This window comes from Eublepharis macularius, chromosome 5, assembly GCF_028583425.1.
Source record: "Eublepharis macularius isolate TG4126 chromosome 5, MPM_Emac_v1.0, whole genome shotgun sequence".
Lineage (NCBI taxonomy): Eukaryota > Metazoa > Chordata > Lepidosauria > Squamata > Eublepharidae > Eublepharis > Eublepharis macularius.
Window position 1 is genome coordinate 28,739,883 of NC_072794.1, and position 26,680 is coordinate 28,766,562.

General features: G+C 44.5%; 1 protein-coding gene across 1 annotated transcript in view; it reads right to left on the bottom strand.

Annotated features, from left to right (window-relative positions):
- The window catches only part of PAPPA2 (pappalysin 2), a 151,090-nt gene that overhangs the window by 14,439 nt on the left and 109,971 nt on the right, over positions 1 to 26,680 (bottom strand). Inside the window, exons 19-20 of the mRNA XM_054980337.1 lie at positions 24,909 to 25,018; positions 14,380 to 14,451 (exon numbers count right to left, since the gene is read on the bottom strand). Of these exons, the coding sequence (XP_054836312.1) occupies positions 14,380 to 14,451; positions 24,909 to 25,018 (182 nt within the window). The remainder of the gene's footprint in view (positions 1 to 14,379; positions 14,452 to 24,908; positions 25,019 to 26,680) is intronic.

Genomic DNA, 26,680 nt, shown 5'->3' on the forward strand with positions numbered 1-26,680 from the left:
TGAGAAATTCTATAAGAATCTACAAAACCTGTCTGTCCTGAGATGCTAGAGGTGAGAGTATATGTGTGAAACTCTGGCACTCCTACCATGCACTCCTACCATCTTCTTTTCTTAAAAGAACTACTGTAGGGATCTCCAATCTTGTTTAGCCAGTGGGCACAGGGTGTTGGGAACAATCACATAACATTGAAAAGTTGCAAGACAAATATCACTTCTTCGATGGAGGCAATAGTTTCTGAATAGGTGGTCTCTGTAGACATGAAGATGATGCCTCTTCAGTGGAGGAGGCAAACCAGGACCGGTGCATGTGTGTTTTTGTGTGTGTGTCCAACTTCAAACATGTGTTGTGCCCCTTGTTGCCTTAATCTGAAAGTTTGAGAAGTGGCACCCAAAAGGATTGTATGGCATGATGGGACTTCTGGTAAATACACCATCTCTTCTGCTGTGTTTCTGTATCAACTGACCAAGGAAGAGACAACATTATGGGATACACAGATGTTTCTGAATGATCCAAACAGCATGTGCAATTGAACAGCTGCTCCAAATGTCACTGCTCAATAGAGACTTAAGTCCACTTCATGAGAACTTAATATAACCCAGCTTGCCGTTGAGCAGCTGGATTACTGAACTTCTGGGAGCTGATCCTTCATAATAAAAAGAACATTTAAAATAATGATATTCAGCCTCTCAGTATAAATACTCACAAGGCAACTTCCAATGTAACAAAACATTTAAAACTACAAAACAAAATAGCATATGACAATCACCCGACTAGTCTGACACCATCTAGCAATAAATAATCTTTGAAGGAGCAAGAAGATCCTGTCCTCCCAGGATGCATCACAAAATTCACATGGAGGAGAGGAAATTTAGAGTTTTATACATGCATACAATCAAACACAAATCAACAGAAATCAACAGAAATTACAGTATTCCACAGAAAGCTTGGGATAACAAGAATGTTTTCTCCTAAAGCTCAACAACTTTGGCATCGGGCTACTGACTTTGGGGAATGGAGAAAAAGCCTTGTCTCACATCCTCACACATGAAAATGCTGAAGATGCAAGCACAGACAGCAGGGCCTTTTGAAAGTAACTTTTAATTGACAAGCAGGCTTATATGGAACCAGAGGGGAATCCTTTCAAAAACCTGGTCCCAGGCCATTTAGGGCTACGTCCTAAGACATAAAAGCCAAGCCGTGTTCTCGACGACTCACTTCTTATACTGGCACATGTGCACTGAGGCATCTGGGGGTGCACCTGTGCCAGAATAAGAATTGAATTGTTGGGTGGCAGGCCTCTGAGGTGCTGCAGAGTTGGTGGAGGCATAGCATGGGGGAGCCAGACTGCGTCTCCCTGCTGCCTCCGTGGCTCCTCAGAGGCCTGCCTGCAGAGCCAGCGGGGAAGTGTTGTGTGGGGCTGCCTGGCCCAGCAGCCTGCTGCAGACCGGCCAGACCATGGCAGGCCAAGTCGTAGTAGGCAGCCAGGCCAGGCCTCAGCGGGATACCAGGCTGGGACACAATGGGCTGCCGGGCTGGGATGTGGTGAGCTGCCCGGCCGCCTTGGTCTGCCCAGGCCACTGCAGCGTGGGGCTGCCCGGCCTGTTGCGGCATGAGCCGGCTCAGCCTGGCACCACTGCTAAAGCCCATTGTATTGAATCACAATGGGCTCTAGCGCTAGTAAATAATAACTGGAACATTAGTAGAGTCCTGTTGTATCAGACTGGTAGTCCATCTAGTTCAGCACTCTGTTTAACACCACGGCCCATCAGTTGTCCTGGAGGGTCTACAAATGGCACAGAGACCAAGTCTTTCTCCTGATGTTGCCCACAGCACTGGGTTTCAGAGATTTCCTGCCTCTGAATATAGAGATTCTCTTTTCTCACCATGGCTAGTAGCCACTGATGGGTGTCTCCTCCATGAATCAGTCTAATTCCCTTTGGAATCCATCTATGCTCATGATTATCACTATGTCCATTAGCACTAAATCCCACAATTTATTTATTCTTGGGTAAAGAAGTACTTCCTTTGGTCTGTCCTGTATTTATTGCTCTTCAACTTCATTGGGTGTGCCAATATTCCATATTGTGGGAAAGGGAGAAAAAGGTCCCTTTAACCACTTTCTTTACCCCATGCATCCCACAGAGGGCACACTGCAGTATTCTAGCATGGATGTACTAATACCTGTATATTCCATATAGCTGCATTTGATTATGAAGCAGATGAGATGAAGCAGATGCCGTAATTTCAAGCTGACATTTGGATATAGTAAAAAAAAAAATTGCAATTATATTCATTAATCACTATCATACTCCTCCACAGATTTGGGGCTTCAGGTATTTAATTACTTATTACATCATTAACCCTTCTACCAAAGTAAAACAAAATAAAAGCAAACAAATGCCCACAAGTGACAACAGCAGTCTAAAACTCTAAAACATCAACTCCCTATAAAATCTGCTAAACACATAAAGCTAAAATGATAAAAAAAACCAACCACATACTAATAAGGCTTCTAAACAATGAAATCTAGTAAAACCTAGCAGTGCAGCAAATAAATGGGCAACAGAAAACACACAACTCTATGGACCCTTCACTTAAATCGTCACAGTGGGAATGGCCCCATTCAAAGGCCCTGAGTGGGATCCAGGGATCTCTCAACAGGTGTTAAGAGATCTTTCCCACACACCCCTACAATCAGTAGTCCTTCCCAAGCCCAGGTAAAATTTATTCCCAGGAACCCTGTGGGCTAATAGTCATGTGGGCCAAGAGGCTGAAGTAGGGGATGGAACTGCTCATTCAGCACAGCACAGCACAGCTTTGGAAGAGGGTTTTTGCTCCCTTCTCACTACACCCACCTGAACAAATGCAGTCCCTCCCATACCATGACACGAGGCTGTGCAGGGCTTTAAAGATCAATACCAGCACTCTGAACTGGGCCCGGATACAAACATGAAGACCAGCGCAGTTGTTCTGTCAACTGGCGAGCGCCTGTGAACACTCTGGCTGCCATATTCAACACCAGCTGAAACATTCAAAGGCCGCCCCTCACAGAGTATGTTACAGTAGCCTCACAGTGCAACCCTAAGCACAATTAAACCCTTCTAAGCCCACTCACTTCAACGGACTTAGAAAGGCATAACTCTGCTTAGGAATCCAAGGATGTTACTAAATCATGTACAAGAACTGAGGCCTTGGGGGGGGGGGTGTTGTAAAATGTCATTGACTATTGTTATTCTCACAGGAGGCACATACTGTTCATTGTGCTTTGCCTCTCTGGAAGCACTGTTCCTTTCCTACTGGTTTTTCTATACACATTTCACTCCTGTGTGGGAACAAAATCATCACTTGGGAAAACAACTCCCTCAGCCCTGCCATTGACTGCAAACAGAGAGTGCCGCAGAAGGTAGAGCCAGCTGGAAACAACTTCCTTATTGAACTCTGTTATAAACCCAAGCCTTCGGAGCATATGTCGGCCTCAACCCACAGGAGCATTAAAAGGAGACACTGCAGTCCTCTCAAACAGCTGGTACCAACCACCACTGGAGACCAGAATAAAGGGGTAGGATGGACATGATTCTGATGTGGTCTGGCAACTGCTTGCTTGCTAAGCTTTCAAGCATGTGGAATGAAGTCTCTTGTCCAGCATTCTGCTCCAGTTCCCAAATTTTGCCTTTTGCATTGTGCATCTCACATCTCAAGATTAGACATGGACACGAATCGAAACACTAATCAAATTCTGTGACAAATCGCGCCAATTTGTGTATGGTGAAAACATGTTTTGTGGGGCTGTGTTTTTCATGAAATCCACGACTTTTGGGGCTGATTCGTTTGATTCATGAATGCTTCGTGATGCCAGACAGACTGGCACCGATCCATTGATTCGCTAGGCAACATAGGCCCAGAACATCGGCAGACCTATTGTTGCCATGGAAACCCCAATTTTAGCCCACATAACCTTGATAGGCAGTTCTCTCTGCCAATCTGAGAGCTCCCATTCTGGTCTATGAGAGCAATGAGCAGGGGGGAGATGGACCTTCTGTAGCCATGAGAACACCAATCTTATCCCTCAAAACCCTGTTAGGCAGGTCTGTCTGCCAACCAGAGAGAGCTCCTGTTCTGCATTATGGGAGCGTTTCTTATATAAGGCACAGCCCTGTGTCTTCTGCTTTCTGTTCCAGTATACAGACGGAGAGAGAGGAGCTGTTGCTGGAATTTGGAGAGAGTGAGAGGATTTAGGAGCTTTGGGCTGGATTTGCTGCTGCTTCAAAGGAGACTGAAAAGCCTCTTTCTTATTTTCTGCTCTTGTCTTTGCTGGGAAGGTTGTTGGGTGTGCCTTTTTTCCTCCACCCCACCCCAGTCTCAGGGCATTGCCTGGCTCTAGGGCCTAGCTTGACAGAGGCTCCCCCACCCCCCAAGCCTGTGGCACCAAGGGGGACAGAAGGGAGGCGGTCTCCCTGTCGATGTACTGCAATCTTCACCAAACTTGGAGGGTGGCTGGAGAGCCTGCTGAAGTCTCCCTGACAGTTTGGTATCTCTGAGTATGAAGGGGGCCATTGCAGGGCCCCAAGATCTGACGAATCACAAACCTAATGAATAGTTTCGCGAAATGGGACAATTTCATGAAAGTTCGTGGTTTGTGGTTCGTGGAACGTGACGAACCACGAAACTCAGGGTTTGTTTTTTCCCCATTTTGTGCCCATCTCTACTCAAGATGTCTCCTCCCAATTGCCTAAAAATAGCTCATTCAACATACATTTCATGTATTAAGTGTGTGCTTGCATTCTGTAAGCACTCAGGACTTGTCCACACATGTGGCAGAATGAGTTGGTAATGTGATGGCAGAAGACTGAACTGGCAGAATAGCCTGTAACACTTCAGACTGCAGGACAAAGACTGCATTTTTCAAAGTTCCCCTACCCTGAAAAATTCCCTGTAAAAAACAAGCACAGAGTGCAAAGGACTATGGTAGAATTTTTCTTACGTAAAGGAGGATTTAAAATGTGGCCCGTCTGAAATGATACAGCCCATTCTCCCACCTCATTTTGTTCCATGTGTGAACCAGGCAAGATGCACATTCTCAAATGTTACTGAAAATCCCTCATCCCCGCCCCATGAATTGTTTCAAGTGTGTGAAGAGATAACAGAATTCATATGGACTGTCCCAGTTTTAGATCTTCCTTGTGAATTTGCTACCGACTATAAACATAGCTTGGAATGTGGAATGGTATGGTATAGCCCGATCTCATCAGATCTCAGAAGCTAAGCAAGGTTGGTACTTGGATGGGGGACCACCAAGGGAGACTCTGCAGAAGAAGGCAATGGCAAACCACCTCTGCTTCTCATTTGTCTTGATAGTATCTTGCTGGGATTGCTGTAAGGAAATTGCAACTTAATGGCACATATGTGCATAGATGTAATCATGCTTAACAATCTGGAAGTACATGCCATGTTTTTTGAGAAATTGGAATGTCTTGAGCTATATGTGTACGAAATTAGCATATAAAATTTCAAATTTCATGATGTTGTAGAAATAACAGATATACAGAGGGATACTTTCTGGGCACACACTCTAAATTTTGAGCATACCAAACTGGACCCCTTTGGGACAACAGGTAGTTTCAAGAAATTGTCGAAGCCAGAGGTGCTATTTGGAGCAAACTGTGGCTATACTAACTGGATGACAAACATGCCATAATAACATAGCTATATGGATTGTGTCTGCAATACATAACATGAGCATGAGAGAGAGAAATTATAGCAGCAGCATCAGAGAGAGAAAGAATTTGAGGAATGCTGAGCCAGATGCAGTATTATAATCTGAAATATTGCTAACATCTACTATGACACACACACACACACACACACACAAGTAATTATCTACATGCATACACCACTGTCTTGCTTATACATATACTTATTCTATATATGTGTGCTATAACATTAAATTATGACTTTTTGCAAGTTATATGTTGGAAATTTTGAAAAGGAAAATCTTCCCCTTAAGGTATAAGATAGTATGGTGTAGACTAGAACGTGTGTGTCCCAGGTTTAAATCCCCACTCTGCCATGAAGCTCAACAGGTGACCTTGGTCCAATCACACAATCTCAACCTAACCTACCTCACAAGGCTGTTGTGACAAAAATGAGGGAAGAAAAAATCCATGTATGCTGTTCTGAACTTATTGGAGAGTGGTATTAAAAATGTACTAGATAGATACATAACAGGGCAAAACAATGTAATCTGATGTTTGGCCACTAAAGAAAACAAGTCGTATACCTAATTCTAGTAAGAGACAATGAGGGCTGGTCTACCATGATAGTACAATCAGGGAGCCCCTGATGAAATTTCTTCTCTAAGATTAACTGGCTATAGATTAGCAGATTTCTCCAGATCTGTGCATTTGTCATTCTGGAATTTTATTCTGTATTGAGTTCTGCCCCTCATAAATTTTAGTTTAACTAGAAACATTTACAAATGACATACTTTGTAAACCGCTCTGAGTGGGTGTTAAGTCATCCTGAAGGGTGGTATATAAATTGAATGTTATTATTATTAAATTCAATTCTTGAACTGGAGCATGTGCAGCCTGCCATCTTTAGGTCAGTACTTTCTTTTCACCTCCTCTTTGTTACCAGTGCTGATGTGAATATTAATTTAAAAAACAAAAAGAGTGATAAAGCAATCTTGATGTAACAGTATATCTGATCATATCAAGCTCGCTTTTTGCAGAGTTTTATCAATGCACACAAGTACACATGAACACTGGTATGATCAATATAAGTCAGTATTACAGCTCTGAATTCCTATCTGGCCAGGTGTATAAAACTAAGCCAGAGAAGAACTTCCCCTCCATCCTTTTTTTTTTCCTCCTGAAAAGGCATAGTTGGTAAGGGAAGTACAAGCTGCTTCCCTGACATGCGTATCCTCCCCAGGGCAGTCAGTGAATGTTGAGAGAATGAAGAAAGGGACAAAAGGGGAAAGGAGGGGATGGAAAACTTTACAGTAATGAAATTCTGTCCTAAGTTTCGGTCCATAGTTTCATCCAAGCATTTCAGGTTGGATCAACCATGCAACAAATAAAGAGAAATAATGAGGCCTGTGCTAGTATATGGACTGTACCATTTCCATTTCAGATGGAATTCTTGGATGCTTCTCTTCATCAAAATCTCCCTGCAAACAGAAAAGTAATGCAGCAAGAAGTGAGCTAGTATAAAACCTTTCTTCCTGATGCACCAGATGTCTTCTTGCAAGGAGATGCTTTTACACAGGGAAGCATTCAAAAATCAGATCTTTCCCCTGCAGTCTAAAGTGGTACACTCCATTCTACTCGCTCAGGAGGACTCTATCACCTTATTCTAGTCTCACATACTGTGTCTTTGTGGGTGTGGATGTATGCATGGGGCAGGTAATTGTATACTACATAACAACTTTAGATAGGAGAAGTAAACAAATCCATGCACTTATACATTTTTGAAAATACAGGTTTTTAAGTATATACATGTGTGTGCCAGTGTTTTGAAAAGCCATTGAATGCATTAATAATAAACTCAATGTTAATGTTCATAATAGAATTCCCACAGGGGACAGGGCGCTGTAATCATTTCGCTGCAGAATACTGTCAGCCAAAGCAAACACTGTTTTAATTTCCCCTTCTCTTGATTTAAACAGCATCTTTCAACAGTTCTGCACTGCCAAAAGATGGCTGCCATTCACTCATAATGCAAGGAGCCAAATTATATTCAAATAACAGTAAATGGCCTCTATGTTTCCAGGTATCTGACTTGCTTATAAAAGTAGTAGCTCCTTTTCTCTTTGGCCTGTTGCAGACATAAGGATGCAGATCTCAACTATGATTAAAGAGATCATGAGCAGGCTGTAAGTTCACATACCCCAAACTTCCCTGCTCTTCCACCAATGTCCTTAACCACAGTTGAGGGTTATGTCTAAGCTGGCATTTTTAAAGGTTAACTTTAACCATTTTCCCTATTAACCAGAGTCTGCATCTAGGTTCAAACCCTGGTTATGATCAGAACCCTGGTTAGTACTATCCATGGTTAAGGTCACTGAAGACAATTTTATCTCTAGTCTGCAGGTAATCCTATCTCTAACCCTGATTGGTACAGTGCTCAGGAAAGCCAAGGAATTTGCAGATGAATGAATGAAACAAGACAGCTTAACGCTTTTGCAAGTTCAACCTCAGAATCACTCAGAAGAGGCCTCCTTCCTCTCTTCTTCCATCTCCTTCCCCCACAGCATGTATTTTACAGTTGTGTTGGTGGTGCTGGTGGCAACCAGACACCTACCCAGCCACTGAATGGGTGGGAAGAGAATCTCTCTTTCACATCTATTGCCAAATGCCCCAAGGACATTTCCCAGAGCATAGGTGTAAACTACGGGGGGGGGGGGGTTGAGGGGCTCGAGCCCCCCCGGATTTGGCCAGAGGGGGTTGAGCCCCCCCCAGGCAGCAAGTGAACTACATGGGGGCTAAGGGCCTCAAGCCCCCTCAGATCTCATATGAGCCAATGTGAGCCAATGAAGCACAGGATTGTGCACCCTTCCTGTTATATCATAGTATAATTTCTATGATTCTTTGGGGCTTTGTTCCTGTTTTCTGCTTGTATGTATTAGTGTGTTTATTAAGAATTTATCATTTTTAAAGGTATTGCGGTTTGTATAAACAATTTACAAATAAATGTTATAGAAGAATGAAGAGACTCTGATAGAAGATATTTGATTTTGAAAATCAGGCTCCTGGAAGGCAAGATTTACACACTAGCAATAATATACGCACCAAACAATGCAAGAGAAAATTAGCAGGGGGGGGGGGGACAAAGAAGGCAAATTTCCCCAAAATGTGCTCTCTCTCCTCCTATCCAGAAACAATTTTTTAAGTAATATCTTAAATAGTATATGATGGCTTCAGTGGGTTAAACGTCTAAAAGATTTTTGATCCTACAAAGGGAACACAAAGCTTACAAACTATCAACCAAGCTTATGTCTCTTTTACATTGTGGGCGACTGAAGCGGTTTACATAAATAAAAGAAAGGACCAGAGAGCATGTGAGATTTTGATAGCCATAAATCCAGACAGCATTTATCTCAGTAGTCTCTCCTCTCTCTTCACTTCCCCCCATCTTCTCCAAAATGTGTTTAATTATACGGAAATGTTACAATTGGAAGATGCTTGTAGGATCAAAAATCTGAATATTGGAGACTATACTTTCTTTTCTGACAGACACCAAACACATTCAAAGATTGATATGTGCAGGATATAAAAAACATGAGTTATTTATATTGTTTGTTATATTATGTTTACTATTTTTCTTTTGACATCATTATAATTGTGCTATTGTTTTTATTTTCTTTTTTCTGTTCTGCTTATATTTATAAAAATAAATTTCATATAAAAAAGAATTTATACACTGCCTTAAAATACTTTTGACTATGACACACTAATTAGCTTAGTCCTTAACCCTGGCTGGCTCCATCCATTTTCAATGTAGCAACAGTCAGATTGCAAGACCTCTGTTGGATATAAGTACAATATAAGTGCATGGCTACAATTGACATTCAGGGAATGTTAGAAGATTCCACTTCTAATGCTGTCCCATTCCTCAGGTTTCAGAGGGGGAGAAACCAGAGAGTTAGAAAGATAAACAGGTCAGAGCATCTGTTTACTGTTTATTCCTTTACTGCCCTTTGATGTGTAGATTACTACTCAGTAGTAGAGATGGGCAGGAACCAAAATACAACCCAAAAACCCCCACGAACCAAGCTGGTTCGGGGTTCACGAACCAGGGTTCGTGGAAGCTCCTTTCCACAGAACTTCCACGAACTGTATGCTGGTTCGTTGGGTCGTATTTATAGGGGTAGTTTAAACAGCCATTTCCCCAGTTAAATGGCCATTTAAACTGCCCCTTTAAGGGCCCTGCTGCAGCAGGTTCCCCCCCTCCACCTGCCAGCTGATAGTTTAAAGGGACCTGCCTGGGAAGGCCCTTTAAACTGCCCAAACCCCAGCGGCCTTCCTGCCCTTCAAGAGGCTGAAAATGGCCTTCCTGCCCTTCAAATGGCTGCTGCGGAAGCCATTTGAGGGGCAGGGAAGCTGAAAACAGCCTCCCTGCCCTTCAAATGGCTGCTGTGGCATTTGAGGGCCATTTGAGGGGCAGGAAGGCCGTTTTCAGCCCCCTCCATCGCCCTGCAGGCCCCCAGAGAGGTGGGAAAGGCCGAAAATGGCCTTCCTGCCCCTCCTGGGAGGAGAGGAAGGATGCGGCACTGCAGGATAAGGGCTGGGACTGGGGCTGGGGGGTAGGGTTTGGGCAGTTTAAAGGGCAGGTCCCTTTAAACTATCAGTTGGCAGGCTGCTGAGGGGGGAATCCCCCCTGCCAGCTGATAGTTTAAAGGGACCTGCCGCTTGCAAGGCAGGAAAGGGCCCTTTAAACTGTTAAAGGCCCCTTTCCCTGATGCTGTTAAGGCCAGAAAGGGGCATTTAAACCCCACAAACCACGAACTGGTTCGTAATTGATCCAATTCCATGGTTCGTGGTTCGTGAAACCCATGAATCACAAACCTGCTGGTTCGTTGGGTTTTTTTGTTCCATATCCATGTCTACTCACGAGGACTTCCTCCTCAGAACAGATCTGTAGGTAGGAAGCTCTCTTCCCTTTCCTATCAAAGTATGAAGTTTCTGTAATAAAGAACTGATTTCTTTTTTAAAATTAATTTTTTTCTAAAACTGCTTCCCTTTTAAAACTTATACACTCACACCAGCCAGCATGCTCCAGCCGCTCATCAGCACGTTATCTCTGCAGTCAATGCTACTCTGTTAAGGACCAGTTCTATTCCTTTTAACAGGGAAAAAAGTGAGCATCTATTGTACTTTCCAGTAACCTTATCATTACATTGTATTTTGGAAATGGAACACTGGGAAAGGGTAGGCCCTATGTTTCCTTGTTGAAATAGCTTTGTTTGTTTGTTTGTGGCTTTTTTTTTGCTGGGTGTGGGAGAACATTTTTCATGGTAATGTATGGGGGGGTGCTGCTTCAGCCACTCCTAAACTCCTCTTTCAATTTCCATTCCATGTTTAAATGGAAAGGTGGTATCTATTGCAGAAAAGGACAATTCCTAAAAATGGATGCTGTTTCTCTGAAGCAATGAGAAGCCCTATCTGCATGAACAAGATTGGAAGCGGGGGGGGGGGTGCAGATCAGAGGCCTTTTAAGCATTTCCTTTTGCCCTGTGTCCAGGCTGTGATTTGGTTAATAATGTCTTTTAAGGTGGAGTTTAAGCAGTGTGATAAGAAAGCAAGGTATATAAAATCCTAGGTAGTATAACTGCGAGTTTTCTTTGGGGTCATGACTAGCACTGTTCTGAATTGCCTCAAAATGTGCTTGTACTCACTTATAGGATATGAGTTTGAAGTGAGAAGCTGGGAGTTCGCTACTACTTTGCACTATGTACACTGCTCAGAAATCGAGTGCACGGCAACTGTTTTGTATTCTGCCCTGGTTCAGACTTCAACCATGCATTTACCAAATGAAGGCATCTGCAATGCCATAATTTAGTAAATTTCAGTACTAAGTTACCCTTATGAGTAAGGCAGAATCAAGACTCCTGTAAATGAACGTCCAGGAAAACTTAAAAAAAGTTTCCTTACAGGCTTTTCTGTGTTGCCTTTCGTGGTGTCAAATTTATAACCATTAATTTGTCCTATACATATGGTATGTATAATTATAGATCATAAAGTGAGTATCCTAAAAGTGAATTTCAAAAACAGGACATAGCAAGAGATCGCTGAGATAGTACTATAACCACTGACCAACTCCCACATTTTCCTAGGTTTGACCCAGCTCAGGGGCATTGTTAGGGAGGTCCCCATGGGTGCCTGGGTCCCCCTAAATTTGTGTGGAGCCCCTCCCTAAATCTCCCATGGCCCCACCTCCATAGATGGTGGCAATGGAAGCCCCTCCCTGTGATGTCATTGGCTCCTCCCTATGATGTCACTGGCATAGCAATACCTCTGGCCCGGCCCCAGCCCCCCCCCCCCGGGAAATTGGAAAGTCTATGCCCCTGTCCCAGAGTGCCACTGGTATGTCCTAAGATGAAGCAGAAACTGTTTCTAAGGTGTTGGGGGAAGTGGGGTGAAGACAGAGAAAGACTCTCTCCATCAAACCACTAGCTGGCTGGCTAGTTACCAGGGCAGAGGGGTGGGGCGAAGAGCCAGCAAAAAGCTACCAGTGCAATTAAAAGATATATAACATGTTTTAATAACAACATTGAAATCCCATATAGACAACATTTTTATATACAGGATTACAATGTTAGGGTTTCGCTTTTTTTCCCCACAGGGGCTCTTCACCAGTGGGGCTCTTCTGTTTTCCTTTCTGGCTGGCTAGTTAGCCATCTGGCTGCTGGCACGTCCGCATGAGTATGATCTTCAGGTGAATTTACCTTGCTCCAACCATCTCATTTACAAGTAAGGGGAGCTGTTAATAACACTACCACAATGATTTCTGACAAAACCCCTCTCAAACACCATGCCAGCAGCTCTGCACTTCTGTAGATGCCACTTGTGCTGTAAGGTCAAGTTGTGCCTTGGTAATAAATAACGAATACATGGTTGTTTGCAGCCACCATTGTGCTTGTACAGTCTACAAACTAAACTGATCGATGATTGGGGAAGAGGCATGTATCCCCAGGGGTCACGGTCCAGTCATTAAAGTGACCTACTTGAAAAGCACCCATCACTCACAGTTCCTTCCTTCTTTGCACACCCTTTAGATAACTCTACAGAAGATCCTCTGCCTGTTTCTGAGTTTGTGCAATCAGTGGCTACTATCTTGAAATGATTGCAAGATTAGCTTGGTTTATTGGGCACTTGGAGTCACCTAAGTAGTAAGTTTCAACTCAAAATCTCGAAAGGATTTTTTCCTTTGTAACTATGTGCCTTCTAGCTGTGAGAAAGCAGTCTGTATTTGTGTGAACAGATACAACTGGACATTCTGGATCCAGCCAAACAGCCTGTCAAATAGGGGTGTGTAGTTAGATTCAGAATCCGGATTAAAATACTGGCTGATTTGGTAAAATCTGGGAATTCTGAATCAAAAACCAGGTATCTCAAATTTTTATTGAATTTTCAGGGGGAAATGGTAAAATTCTCTATGGGGAAATCACTCTGGGAGCTATCCGGTGGGCTGGAAGGGTCATTTTTCAATCAAACTTCACCACATTTGGAGGGAACCTACCCCTGATTGTCCTTTAATGACCCCCTAAGTTTCAGGGTTGTGTCACTCAGAGAAGCCTGGGGAAACACCACAGAGCAGAACCAAGCAGTACTCAACCACAAGCACAAGCTTCAGTTTTCTTCTATTGGGTTAAGTTGCAACAGTGCCTCTTGCTTCAGTTGGGTTTGGGTGGAATGGATCTGTTTCTGTGATGTGGTGTTGGTCCCCTTGCTTTGCTTTGGTTCTGGGGGGATTCCATTCCTGTGCTTCAGTTTGGTTCTGTGGGCTTTTCTCTGGGATGAGCTCAGCTTGCATTTGGGAGTGTGCCTTGGCCATGGCAGCCTTGCCCCAGTGTGTTTCTGCGACGGGAGTCAGTTTTGACTTTTTTTCCATTGGAAAAAATGGAGTGGTTTTGGGGCATCTTGTTCAGGTGCTCATAGCATTGGTCTCGGGGTCAAATCGGGGTCTTTATAGTACAGTCAGGAGTAGGCCCCCCGAAAATTTGGTGGCATTGCATAAAAAATGCCACTCCCAGACCTCCAAATAGCCTCCAGATATTTCCTCATAGGGAATAATAGAGTGGGTGGGGACACCCTCCTTGGGGGACCATAAAAACTGCCCCCCTGGGGGTGTCCAATCTTCATGAAACATGTCTCTCCAAACTTGGTGAATTTGGGTTGAAAAATGAGTCCTCCAGCCCACTTGATAGCTCCCAGGGTGATTTTCCCACAGAAAACAATGGCAGAATTTTTTGGAAATACCTGAACCAAATTAGAGAATTAATTCAGAATTTGGGGAATTCTGTTATTTTTATTCAGAGTCGGTAAAAATTCAGATTTACTGAAAAAAATTATTGGTGCACAATCCTACAGTCAAATGATAAGCTCCTTGATCACAAGACAGATGCAAGCCAAAACAGAGTGTGATCAAACATCCCTGTTTACAACCTCTTTATCATGATCTGAGATCAAGAATGTCTGCTCTGTATCTAAGTAACATTATGTGGATAGATCACAGCCAAATCCTGGTCTGCTTGGCTAAAACACAGTCAAATTTCAGAAAAAGAATCTTCCCGAGCACCCCTTGGGAATCTTGCCAACTTGGTGCGTCATATGAACAAAGGTAGAAGAATCTGGCACAAAACAGACACAGCTTACCTCACAGGAATCAATGCAATGAATGGCTTTTGGATCTGGATGCCATTCTAATTTTCCAGTGCACACAATATTCTGAAGCAGAAAGACAAAAAAAATAGTGTCAGTAAATGTCATTGAAATTCATTTTTCCCTAAACAGCTGTCACATACTCTCGTCTAACTCAGACTTGGGCTGACCTTCCTCTACCCTGAGGTAAAACTTCTCCTCTCGAAGCCTATGAAGCTGAATACTGGACTGGGAAGCCTTTAGTAAGATGGTGGGGATTTAGCTTCAACTTACTTTCTTGTCCCACCCTTCAGGAACATGTAAGTGGTATGGTTACCCAGCTCAAGAAGGGGAAAGATCAGGGGTTTGCGCTTCCTTTAAACAGAAAGTGGCACTCAAGGCTGGTGGAGATTCAAAATGAAACAGAAGATTTATTTACAAGTAGGTAAAATAAGAAGACATGTAGGCAGGTGTTTAAATTTGAAGTAAGTTAAAGGTTTATGAGGGAGCCCTGTGGCGCAGAGTGGTAAGCTGCAGTACTGCTGCCCATGCTCTGCTCATGAGTTCGATCCTGGCGGAAGCCGAGTTCAGGTAGCCGGCTCAAGGTTGACTCAGCCTTCCATCCTTCCAAGGTTGGTAAAATGAGTAACCAGTTTCCTGGGGGTAAAGTGTAGATGACTGGGGAAGGCAATGGCAAACCACCCCATAAAAAGTCTGCCAAGAAAACGTTTTGATGCAACATCCCCCCATGGGTCAGTAATGACTCGGCGCTTCCACAGGGGACTACTTTTACCTTTACCTAAAGGTTTATGAACTGAACACTTCACTGGTGTGAGGCACAATACACTTGGTATGGTTCTTAAGTTGCTGGCTTGTATGAGAGATGTTGGTGTTATCAGACTTAAATGTTGTTATAGTAAGCTCTTTCTGAGGTTGGCACTCCTTCAAGTTAGATGCTCCTATTTCCACACACACACAGCATGACTTCCCCTTTTCTGCAGACTAGGGGTGTGCAAGCCAAAAATTTTCGGCTATAGCCGAAAGTAGAAAGCCGAAAGAAGATTCTCTATCGTTAAAGCCGAAAGCCGAAACAAGAATCTCTTTCAGCTTTCGGCTTTCGGGATTCTTTCGGCATTATTTCGGCATTCTTTCGGCTTTTTTCTATGGGAAAATGCCTTCGTCTTCCAGGACGCCTGGAGGAGGCATTTTCCCACCGAATAAGCCCAAAATTGGTGGGGATCTTCCTCTAACCCTTCTCTAACAACCACCCAAGTTTCAGACAGATTGGACTTTGGGGGGCCATGTTACCTACAGAGATGGCTGGCCAGCCAGCCCCATTGTTCCCTATGATGGGAACCAACTGCACAACAAAGAATAAAACAAGAACAACACAAAATAAAGTTTTAAAAAAATTATTTTCTCCCTTCCAAAGTACAAGTAGGCAAAGCATTATGACACATTACACCAGCAGTCCCCCACACAGAAAAATTAAAACAAAACTCACTTAACATCAGAGAATCACAAAGCATGATTCCTGTCAAAAACACTTTATTTCTTGAACAGCTTTAGGTTACACAGCAGGGGGGAACACCAAAGGGCATGGCAGCACTATCTTACACAAAAATAACACAACTCACTTAACATCAGAGAATCACAAAAGCACAATTCCTGTCAAAAACACTTTATTTCTTGAACAGCTTTAGGCTACACAGCAGGGGGGGGGACACCAAAGGGCATGGAAGCAGTATCTTACACAAAAATAACACAACTCACTTCACATTAAAGAATCACCCCAAAAAATTGCTGTCAAAAGTACTTTATTTCTGTAACTGCTTTAGGTTACACAGTAGGAAGGCACCACAGAGCAGGAAAGCAGTGTACTATGCAAAAATAACACAACTCACTTCACATCAGAGAATCACACAAACACAATTGCTGTCAAAAACGGTGAAGTGGGTTGTATTATTTTTTGTAGTACATTGCTATCATGCCCTGTTGTGCCCTCCTACTGTGTAACCTAAAGCTGTTCAAGAAATAAAATGTTTTTTGCCAGGAATTGTGTTTTTGTGATTCTCTGATGTTAAGTGAGTTGTGTTATTTTTGTGTAAGATAGTGCTGCCATGCCCTTTGGTGTTCCCCCCTGCTGTGTAACCTAAAGCTGTTCAAGAAATAAAGTGTTTTTGACAGGAATCATGCTTTGTGATTCTCTGATGTTAAGTGAGTTGTGTTATTTTTGTGTAAGATAGTGCTGCCATGCCCTTTGGTGTTCCCCCCTGCTGTGTAACCTAAAGCTGTTCAAGAAATAAAGTGTTTTTGACAGGAATCATGCTTTGTGATTCTCTGATGTTAAGTGAGTTGTGTTATTTTTCTGTGTGGGGGACTGCTGGTGTAATGTGTCATAATGCTTTGCCTGCTTGTACTTTGGAAGGGAGAAAATTTTTTTTAAACTTTATTTTGTGTTGTTCTTGTTTTATTCTTTGTTGTGCAGTTGGTTCCCATCATAGGGAACAATGGGGCTGGCTGGCCAGCCATCTCTGTAGGTGGTGGGGGAATTTGAGGGAGGGTGTCTGTGGTTCAGGTGCTCTTTCACAGGGACCAGCTGGCACTCAGAAGTGTGCCCACCATTGTGGCACCCCTGGGCTGTGCAGAATTGCCCAGGGAAAGAGAGTTTAGAACTTCCCAGCATAGGGAACAAAGGGAGAGGGCTGGCCTTTGCCAGCCTGTTTCTGGGGTTATGGGTGTGGGGCAGGTGGGGGTGGATTTGGGTCTGTGAGGGGCTAATGTGGGGATTTGGGTCTGTGTGTGGCAGCTGGGGGGGAATTGGGTTTGTGTGGGGCTGTAAGGGGTGGACTTTAGGGGCTGAGAGGACCTACTTGGGGAGGCCATGAAATGGCCCCCCCAAGTGGGAGCAGTCTGAGCCTTGGTGGGGGGTGGGAGGAAGGGTGGGAGAAGGGCCCCAGAGGGCTGGGGGGCATTTTGCATGCAAAATGCCACCCGTGGCAAGACAAGTCTTCCCCAGCTGTCAGTGGTAGAGAAAAGAGCACCTACTTGGGGAGGCCATGAAATGCCCCCCCCAAGTGGGAGCAGTCTGAGCCTGGGTGGGGGGTGGGGGGAAGGGTGGGAGAAGGGCCCCTGAGGGCTTGGGGGCATTTTGCATGCAAAATGCCACCCCTGGCAACACAAGCCTCCCCCAGCTGTCAGTGGTAGAGATTAGAGCACCTACTTGGGGAGGCCATGAAATGGCCCCCCCAAGTGGGAGCAGGCTGAGCCTTGGTGGGGGGTGGGAGGAGGGGTGGGAGAAGGGCCCCTGAGGGTGAGGGGGCATTTTGCATGCAAAATGCCACCCCTGGCAAAGGAAGCCTGCTTCTTCATTGTTTCCCCATAGGAAATAATGAAGAAAGATGAGCAGCAGCATGCTAACAATATGCTGCTCCTTCGCTTTCTTATGGGAGGATGGGGGGACCTGCTTTGGGGGGGCATAACATGGCCCCCCAAAGTCCAATCTGTCTGAAACTTGGGTGGTTGTTAGAGAAGGGTTAGAGGAAGGTCCCCACCAATTTTGGGCTTATTCGGTGGGAAAATGCCTCCTCCAGACGTCCGGGAAGACGGAGGCATTTTCCCATTGAAAAGCCGAAAGAAAGCCGAAAGAATCCCGAAACGTTTCGGCTTTTTTCTTTCGGCTACCCGAAACGTTTCGGCATTCCCCGAAACGTTTCGGCATTCCCCGAAAGAAGCCGAAACACTTTTGTTTCGGCATTCTTTCGGCATTCTGAATGCCGAAACGCACATCCCTACTGCAGACCTTAGGGTACTCCACTGAGTCAAACCCTTTCAAGATACTGAGCAGATGTTATGCCCCAGCTATAATCCTGTTCCTGTGGCCGAAGGGGAAACGCCTTTCTACCCACTTCCTTGGCCCACTACAATTCCCAGATCTCTTGTGTCTACTCAGAAGTTAGTGCTGTCTTTCCCACTTTAGTCCAAGGACTATAAGTGCTTCATGACCGTAATGATTTTTCCTTAAAGGGTACACCTTCCCCTTCCTTCCTCACACAGAGGACTCTCTGGCTGACCCTCTCTGGTCAGAAGCCAGACTCCAACTTCCCTCACTCGTCAGTTTACTCCAACTGTCAACGCCTCAACATTCCATGCCCAACTGCCATTTCAAGCTAGCCACAAAGGGGGGGGACCTGTCAATCATCCTCCCCTCTTTACTGCCCAGCAATCCCAGCATTTGAAACTGAGTCCATCACACAGCCAATGAAATATTCACCTATGTTCTACAATGCTTATCTTTAAAGCTTCCATGCAAAGAATTATGAAGTTCACACACAATCTAGTATTTCAGGTTTGAGGAAATATATTTTAAAATACATTGATGATGGCAAAAAAAGGAAGAACTTCAGTGACTCATATATTTATGTAAAGGCCTCCAGACTTACTCTTCTCTTTACACACACTCTGTTTCAGACCCATTTCTCCTCATGTTCCAACATCATCATTCAATATTTTGCAAAAATCCAGACTTCACATTTAGAGTCTCCTACATTTAGCATGTTGATACAAAAAAGTCCTCACTTCCACACATGTTTATGATCTTGTGCATTCTGAGCACAGAACTGAACCATTCTTGGCACAAAATTTGAATTTTCTTGGGGAAAAAACATCAGTAATAAAAAAAATAAATGGAAAACCACAGTATCAACAGGACGGCAACAAGGATGCCTGCAGCAGGTCTGGCTGCAGTGAGTTTAAGAGAGATGTGATCTGCACAAGAGTTACTGATTCCCCCTCTCTCCTGGAAAGTCATCTTGTAAATAAAACCAGGGGTGATGACCAAAGATGGGTGGTAACAGAACAAGAAAAGAATGGTAACAATCACAGCCATTCCCTGTTTGATGTGAACAAAGAATGCCTGGTCTGTGATGAAATAATCTACCACCATTTGAGAGCCAGTCTAGTGCAGTGGTTAGAATATTAGACTAGGATCTGAGAGATCCAGGTTTGAATCCCCTCTCTTCCATAGAAGCTTGCTGGGTGGCCTTGGGCTAGTCATGCATTCTCAGCCGAACCTACCTCACAGGGTTGTTGGGAGGATAAGATGAAGGTGGGAAGAATGATGTAAGCTACTTTAGGTCCCCACTGGAGAGAAAGGTGGGGTATAAATGAAGTAAAGTTAAAAAATAAACACTACATTTAGTGTATGTCTGGGCAAGGTTGTCCAGTAGGTCTTGCACTAAAAACTGAGGTTGCACCCTCTGAGACCAGACAATATTCAAGAGTTTCTCTTCAATATTTTCAGCACTGCAAAAAAATCCTCCTGTTGTCAGCGAAGGCTCAGTACTTTTTGAGAAAATGTTTGATCATTCACTTATGTTACCCTTAGTTGTCCTCACAACAAGCACATAGCCAAATCTGATTGGCTGCACAAATCACTGTGACATCATGCTATTCACTGTCAGCTTCCCTCAAGTTTTGATGGGAAATGTAGGCAACTTGGCGGAATGTTGGACAAGTGACAGTTGAAAAGTCCATTGGACAGCAGTCAGAGAGCCAAGCTGCAAGACCAGGATGCCTACATTTCCCATCAAAACTTGAGGGAAGCTGACAAGCGTCCAACCTGTATCATTTGTCACTTGTACCTTGGCCCTGACATCCGTATGTCTAACCCAGGAGAAAGTGACACTTGGGGATGGAGACTGAAAAAGGCATGGAGACTGAAAAAAATGAAACTATGCAGGATTTTTTAAAAAAAATTACCCCACTAAAATATCTGGTATCGACCCAATAAAATAGAGGGTTGGATCCTACAGAGGCTTTCCACAAGCACAAGGAGGGGGTCACCTATTTCCCTCTCCCACTGTAGAACTTCAGCTCCTCTGTCATGTTGTTCTTTGGGGCACCAAGAACAGCATTTTGGGAGTGGGGGCATTTTTAGCCACATTGGGATTGGGAAAGGCAAGGAAGGTATGTTCCCACTGATGATTATCTTGATCCAAGCAAAAATCTGAGGGTATTCAGCGCTGCTCTAGGAACTGTAATTGTCCAGTGACACTTCAGGTGATATATTTCAACCAGCTTAGCTTTCTCTGCAGCCTCAGTCCTCTCCACTGTTCTTTCCCCCTCTCCGTACTCCAAGCCCCTCTTGGAACAAACTGGATCCAATGATGCCACAACGTTTGGCAGACAAATCAGATGGGGAGAGCAGCAAATCAAAAATGTACAGAGAGAGAGAGAGAGAGAGAGAGTAAAAACACGAGGAAACGAATGTTAAAAACCAAGTGTTTTAGTGACAGCTCCTGGCAAAGTTGAAGAATTTTGTTTCACAACAACAAGCCCTCCTTCCCATGTTATACTCTTGCTTCTGTCTTCCTCTTTCCCCTAAAACGCCTCCACCTCATAGGATTTTGAGCTGGCTGGAGCATTCCACAGAGAACCCGCAGTGGGATAACTCAAACTAAAGAAAAGCCTTTTCCCAAAATCAAGATTATCAGTCCCCCCCACCCCACCCAACAAATATACTGAATTTGAGGTCTGAATTTGAGATCTTCCACCCCAGACCCCTTTGCTGTTCTGTTGCTCATGATCTGCCACAGGATTAGTTTAACCTGGTGCACAGTAGAGCCCAAAGGCTTGGCTTCAACTTCCTGAAAGTTCCCAAGGGGAGCAGGGCAATCTTGGATCTGAATACTGGCTCCTGATGGTATTATCTGCTTCGATGCCTCCTGTTTTCCCAGAGCCTTCAACATGCTTCAGAAATATTTTTCTCAACGGACCCAATTTAGGGGAAACAAAAGAGTCATAATCTTTGAGGTATTTTAGCCATTCCACTGGAGAGAGGAACTAGGAGGGATGTTTTCTAAGTTCATAGTTAGCACCAAAATTGGAAATCATATTCAGGAGATCAAAAACAGATCATTTCAAGACAACAGAAACTTAGCAGGGAAAAAGAGGGGATCTAAGGTCATGTTCAGGCTGATACTCTTGCCACATTTCATTTCACCCTTTGCTGCATTCAGTATTCTCCAAGGTTAATTGTTGCCTCTAAAGTATAATTGGGAGGGTTTCAGAAATGCCCCCCAAAACCAATCCTTCCCTTTTTGTGCCTGTTTGTAAATGTTCATGGCAACTCATTTCCTACTCCCCCAATCCCGGGTTACTGTTTTTGCTTTTTTCCCCTTTAATGTGTCATTCCTCTTCATGTGATCCTAGCTGATCAGGGATCTTGTACTGGATCTGATGACATCACACTGGCTGTTTCTACAAAGTTTCTACATGTGGTTCTCATTGCTGCCGTGATTACAAAGACATTCATTCTGGCAGTGGAGCATCTACACAGCAGTTTTCCCTGAGCTCTCCTTGCCTTGGCTTTCCATGGCTATTTTACTCTGCACCACCTTTTGTGGGCTTTTGGGGAGGCTTTCTAAAAAATTAGTAACTGACAGATCACTATAGCACAACAATATTATAACTATCTTGTGCTATATTCAACCAGTTCCCAGCTTTCATTTTTTTTAAAAAAAGAAAGTCTCTAACCCTTTTTGTTGCGTAGTTATAAGGGAAAAGGTATAGGTTGCACAGCATCAGGCATTTTGACTGTGAACTTTTCAAAAAGATTGTACCAAACTAGACTTGGGAAAGGCTGTAGCATAGCAGGGGAAACACAGAACCAGGTCAAAGAGGCCAATGTTGTCTGAATTCTTCTTAAAAGTGTGATATATTGAGGAAGCCAAGGTGATATAAAACATCTGTGTGGAAGCAGCCATTATGTAGCCAATCTGATCTGCTTACTTAACTATGCCGCTAAGGGCACATGCAGTCCATGAGTGTTCCCTGGTCTGTTGGCAATCTTAGACAATCAGAAATCACTCTATGAATTTACCAGTGTCTCGACTGAACAAATATTCTGGGAAAATGCTAAAAAGACAAATCCTTTTCACTTATGATGAAGCTTTTAAATAATGTGCTTCCACTTCAAGCTTGGATTTATAATGACCAAATGAGCAAGGAAGTTTTTTGCCCCGCAACCAACCACAGAAGATCATGTGATTCCCATATAACCTTCCCATCACGTCTAAGTAACATGGAGACTCTGCCACTGCTGCTCCTTACAGTAGATCTGCAGTGCTTTCCCCTCACTGTATCCCAGCCTTCCTCCCTCCCCCCCAAGACCTTTGCCCCTCTAGCTTGGCACACAGATGTATGGAAAATAAAAGAAATCTGAAGCAAGAAACTTCCCCTTCAGTAACCACTACCAAGCCATATTTAATCTAACAATCAAGAGACCCTAGAAGCTTGAATTTTTTTAAAGGTCAGAGTGGGGGAGACATTAGGTAGAATCTGGGCCAGATTGAGGGGGCAGGGGGGGTAGCCTGCCCCCGGCGCCGCCAAAGAGCGTGGCTGCCAGCCGCCGGGAGCGTGCCGTGGCTTGCCGTGCAGGAGCCTGAGCGCAGAGTTGGGAGGCCCTCGCCAGCCCCGCCGACGGGGCGGCTGGCTTGCCACGCGCACAGGACCTCCCAGCCCTGCGCTCAGCCACCCGCACGGCAAGCCAGCTGCCCCAGCAGCAGTGCAGGCAACGGGCAACACGCGGGCAACACAGGGCAGGCAAACCGTGCATAGGGCCTCCTAGCCCTGCGCTCAGCTGCCCGCACGGCAAGCCGGCCACCCCAGCGCACGGAGCTCTGCAGAGCTGGCAGCAGCGGCGAGGGCATGAACTGGGGCAGCTGGCTTGCTGTGCGGGCGGCTGAGCGCAGGGCTAGGAGGCCCTCTGCACACGGCAAGCCAGCTGGCCGCCCCAGCACATGCCTGTGCCGCCAGCACCGCCAGCTCCGTGGCACACCGGGCGCTGGAGCGGCCAGCTGGCCGCTCAGGTGGCACACCTCCCGCCCTGCATGATGATGTCACAAAAGTGATGTCATCACGCAGCGCCGGGAGCGCGTGCACACTGTGTGAGCTGGGCCCTGGCCAAGGGTTGCACTGGGTGCCTGGGCCTGTAGATCTGGCCCTGGGTAGAAGATGCACTCCAAAATGTGGGGATGCTGTAACATTTCTCAATCTACGGTGACTTCTCACAGTCCATGAACATTTTTAATTGGAGTTAAGTTTTGTCTGTGGATTTTTTTTAAAAAAAACCAATCTTAAGCATGTTTATTCAGAAGTTTTGGGACTAACTTCCAAGTAAGTATGTTTAGAAGGACTGAAACATTAATTTTAGGAAAGTCATCAGCGTCATTCAATTCATCATCTAAAATGGCTCTCCAGTTTTCTAACATAATGATCACCACATTTTCCCTCTGTGCCTTTTGGGGAGAACTATACATTCCGTTCAGTGTTAGAGAGAGACTTGTCCAACTCCTGTTTTTTATATTTTTAGAGGCTACCATTCCCTAGAAGGCCACAGGTGCAACCTGATGCCAGCACCATTTTATCCACTTGAATCATCCAGGCATCCGATGCCAGATGCGAAGGATCTCCAACTTGTACACTTGTTTGTGGTGCGGTGGTTGGCCTTAATAAAGGGTATTCATTTACTTTTACTATTTAGCTTTTATTATGTAGTGGGTACGACAGTTCAAGTGATTTCCAATAACTCTTTTATTAACAGGAACATCACCACTCAAAGCACAAACATCAAAACAGCAGTTATAGAACACTCAACTCCCCACCAAAACATGCCCACAATTAATCTCAACCGATAGCAAACCCTATTCGCTAGTTCATTAGTCTGTAGGGGAATCCTGATTGGCTGGCTCAACAACCCGGCCAATCGGAATGCAGCTGTACGGAACCTTGCTACTAAAGCCTTTTGCTTGAAGCTCCCAGTACACTAGAGCTTTATTCAGAAACTTCTGTTATACTGTCTCATATGATCAAAATTAGACTAATTACAGCACCAGCCTCACATATGGAGCCAACGTTGTGTAGTGGTTAGAGTATCAAGCTAGGATCCCGCAGACCCAGGTTTGAATCGTCACTCTACCATGGAAGCTTGCTGGGTGACTTCGGGGCGGTTGTTCTCTCTCAGCCTAACCTACTCCACGGGGTCATTTTTGTGAGGGGAAAATGGAGGCAGGACGAATGATGTTGTAAGCCACTTTGCTCCTTATTGAAAAGAAAAGCAATGAGATGGAATAATATCTCAATAAATATCACTGAATGGAAAGAACTTTTAAAAAAACACAACTTCCTTGGGGCTCCTTTCCCAAAAGTCTCCTCTTCTGCCATATTCCTTAACTGCCACTTCCTATTAATTCTCCCATTTCATCACCTTTAATTCTTTACAAAGCAATCCTAAAAAGAGATACACCCTTCGAAGCTCATTGACTTCAATGGACTCAGAAGGGCGTAACGCTGTTTAGGAGTGAACGGCCCATCTGCCTCACCTTCCTGAAATGAGCTTATGGGAGAGAAAAACACATCTGATCCCTTTTGATATCAAAGCCTAGTATTAACACGCTCCGTTACCAAAGAGAACTTATGTTGTAGGGAGGTTTGAAACCAATCCAATTTAATCCCAGTCCCAAACACTTCCCCTTCCTCTTTACCTGGATTCGGATTGGCTGCAATCTGTGATCCATGCTGTCAACAGTGACATTTTCAGGCAGTGTTACAGGATCTCTTAGAGGAATTAGACAGGAAGGCGCACACACAGCACCTGGAGTGGAAAAGAAATACAAAGCATGCAAATTTCTTGCATTTCAAGCCATTTCTTGGATATCATAGATCTTAATTCCTCATTGCTGCTGATTTGGGGCGGGATAAATCAGCTTCATTGCTCATATAATACAGTCTCTAAAAGCCATGTGAAACATGCACAGAACAATAAGGATCTCTTATTTTTAAAAGACACAAAGTTTCTAGACCACATGATTATACATAAAAGCATATAAAAAATATTGTCTCTTTTGTTATGGACAACAAATAGAGTGACATACCAGGTGAGAATTAGAGGAGTTAGGCTGGTACATTCTTGCCCCCAACCCACCAGGATCTATCATTTGCAGCCTGCATTCTCCAATCCCGTCTTTACTTGATTCCGCTTTTTCTTCCCAAGCACGTGAAGAAATAAAAATCAGATCAAAGATTTCTCAATAGCTATCCACCCTCAACAAACAAACCCAGGCTGTTCTGAAAACTGTGAAAATAGGCATGCTAAGTCATTTTATGCAGCTGTATGAAAATGCAACCAATTTTTAAAAAATCATTGCAGGATTACAGAATCTTGGGGCAGTGCTAACTATACGTGACGTGCAAATGTGCATAAGAGAGCTATATAAAGACTGCCCATAAATTTAATTGACATTCAGACAGAGGATCCCACTGATGTAGCTGTGTTAGGTCCAAAATAAATGTGATATTTAGCATGCGTCTGGTATGGTACAGGTGCATCCTGACCCGACTCTTACCAGTTTACAGCTAAACATTACTGTCTTGAAACAGAGTTTGCAAACACATGGGGCCAGAGTTGGATTCGAATCATGCTGCTAGGAGAGAGGGGCTTCATCCTTCCCTTTCTGTGCCATTTGAAGCCTCCTTTCCTCTCCTCTAACTCAGCAATCTCAAAAAAAAAAACAACCCCAGAACTCAGCCCTGCGTAGGGTTGCCTAGACGGATGGGGGTCCTGGAATTAACTTCTTTAAAATGTCTTCGGTGAGTGGTCCCAGCCCCAGCGTGATGACATCACCTGACAGTGACATCATCGCTGGCGCACAGGAGGCTTGAGGGGTGGGCAAGCAGGCCAGCCACTTCCCCAGTGGGCAAGAGGCCAGCTGAACAAGTGAGCCAGTTGCTTCCCCAGCACCCAGGAGGCCGGGTGGGCAAGTGGGCTGGCTGCTTCCCCAGAGCCTAGGAGGCCAGGCAGGCTAGCAAACCAGCCACTCCCCTGGCATGCAAGAGGCCAGGTGGGAAGCAGGCCGGTCGGTTCCCTGGCGCACAAGAGGGCGAGTGGGCCAGCCGCTTCCCCTGCATGCAGGAAGCCAGGTGGGTAGCCAGCACACAGGTATTTCAACTCTCTTTCCCCCCGGGCAGTCCAACAAAAAAACAGGACTATCTGGGGGAAAACCAGACACCTGGCAACCCCAGCCCTGTGGCAGTTTAATTCCTTTAAAAAAAATTACTAGGGGTAGAGATGTAAAATTTCCAAAAAATTTGAAGTGATGGGGGGGGGGGTGTACACCTATGTTATCTTAGCACATTTCTTGCATTTCAAAAGAAAAAAAATTACAGGAGGTTTCCCCCCCCCCCGGTGCTCTTGAAAATTTCCAAATGGGAGGGGGGGGAGTCCTAAAGAGTCCTCACCTCTTTCAAGTTTTTTCTT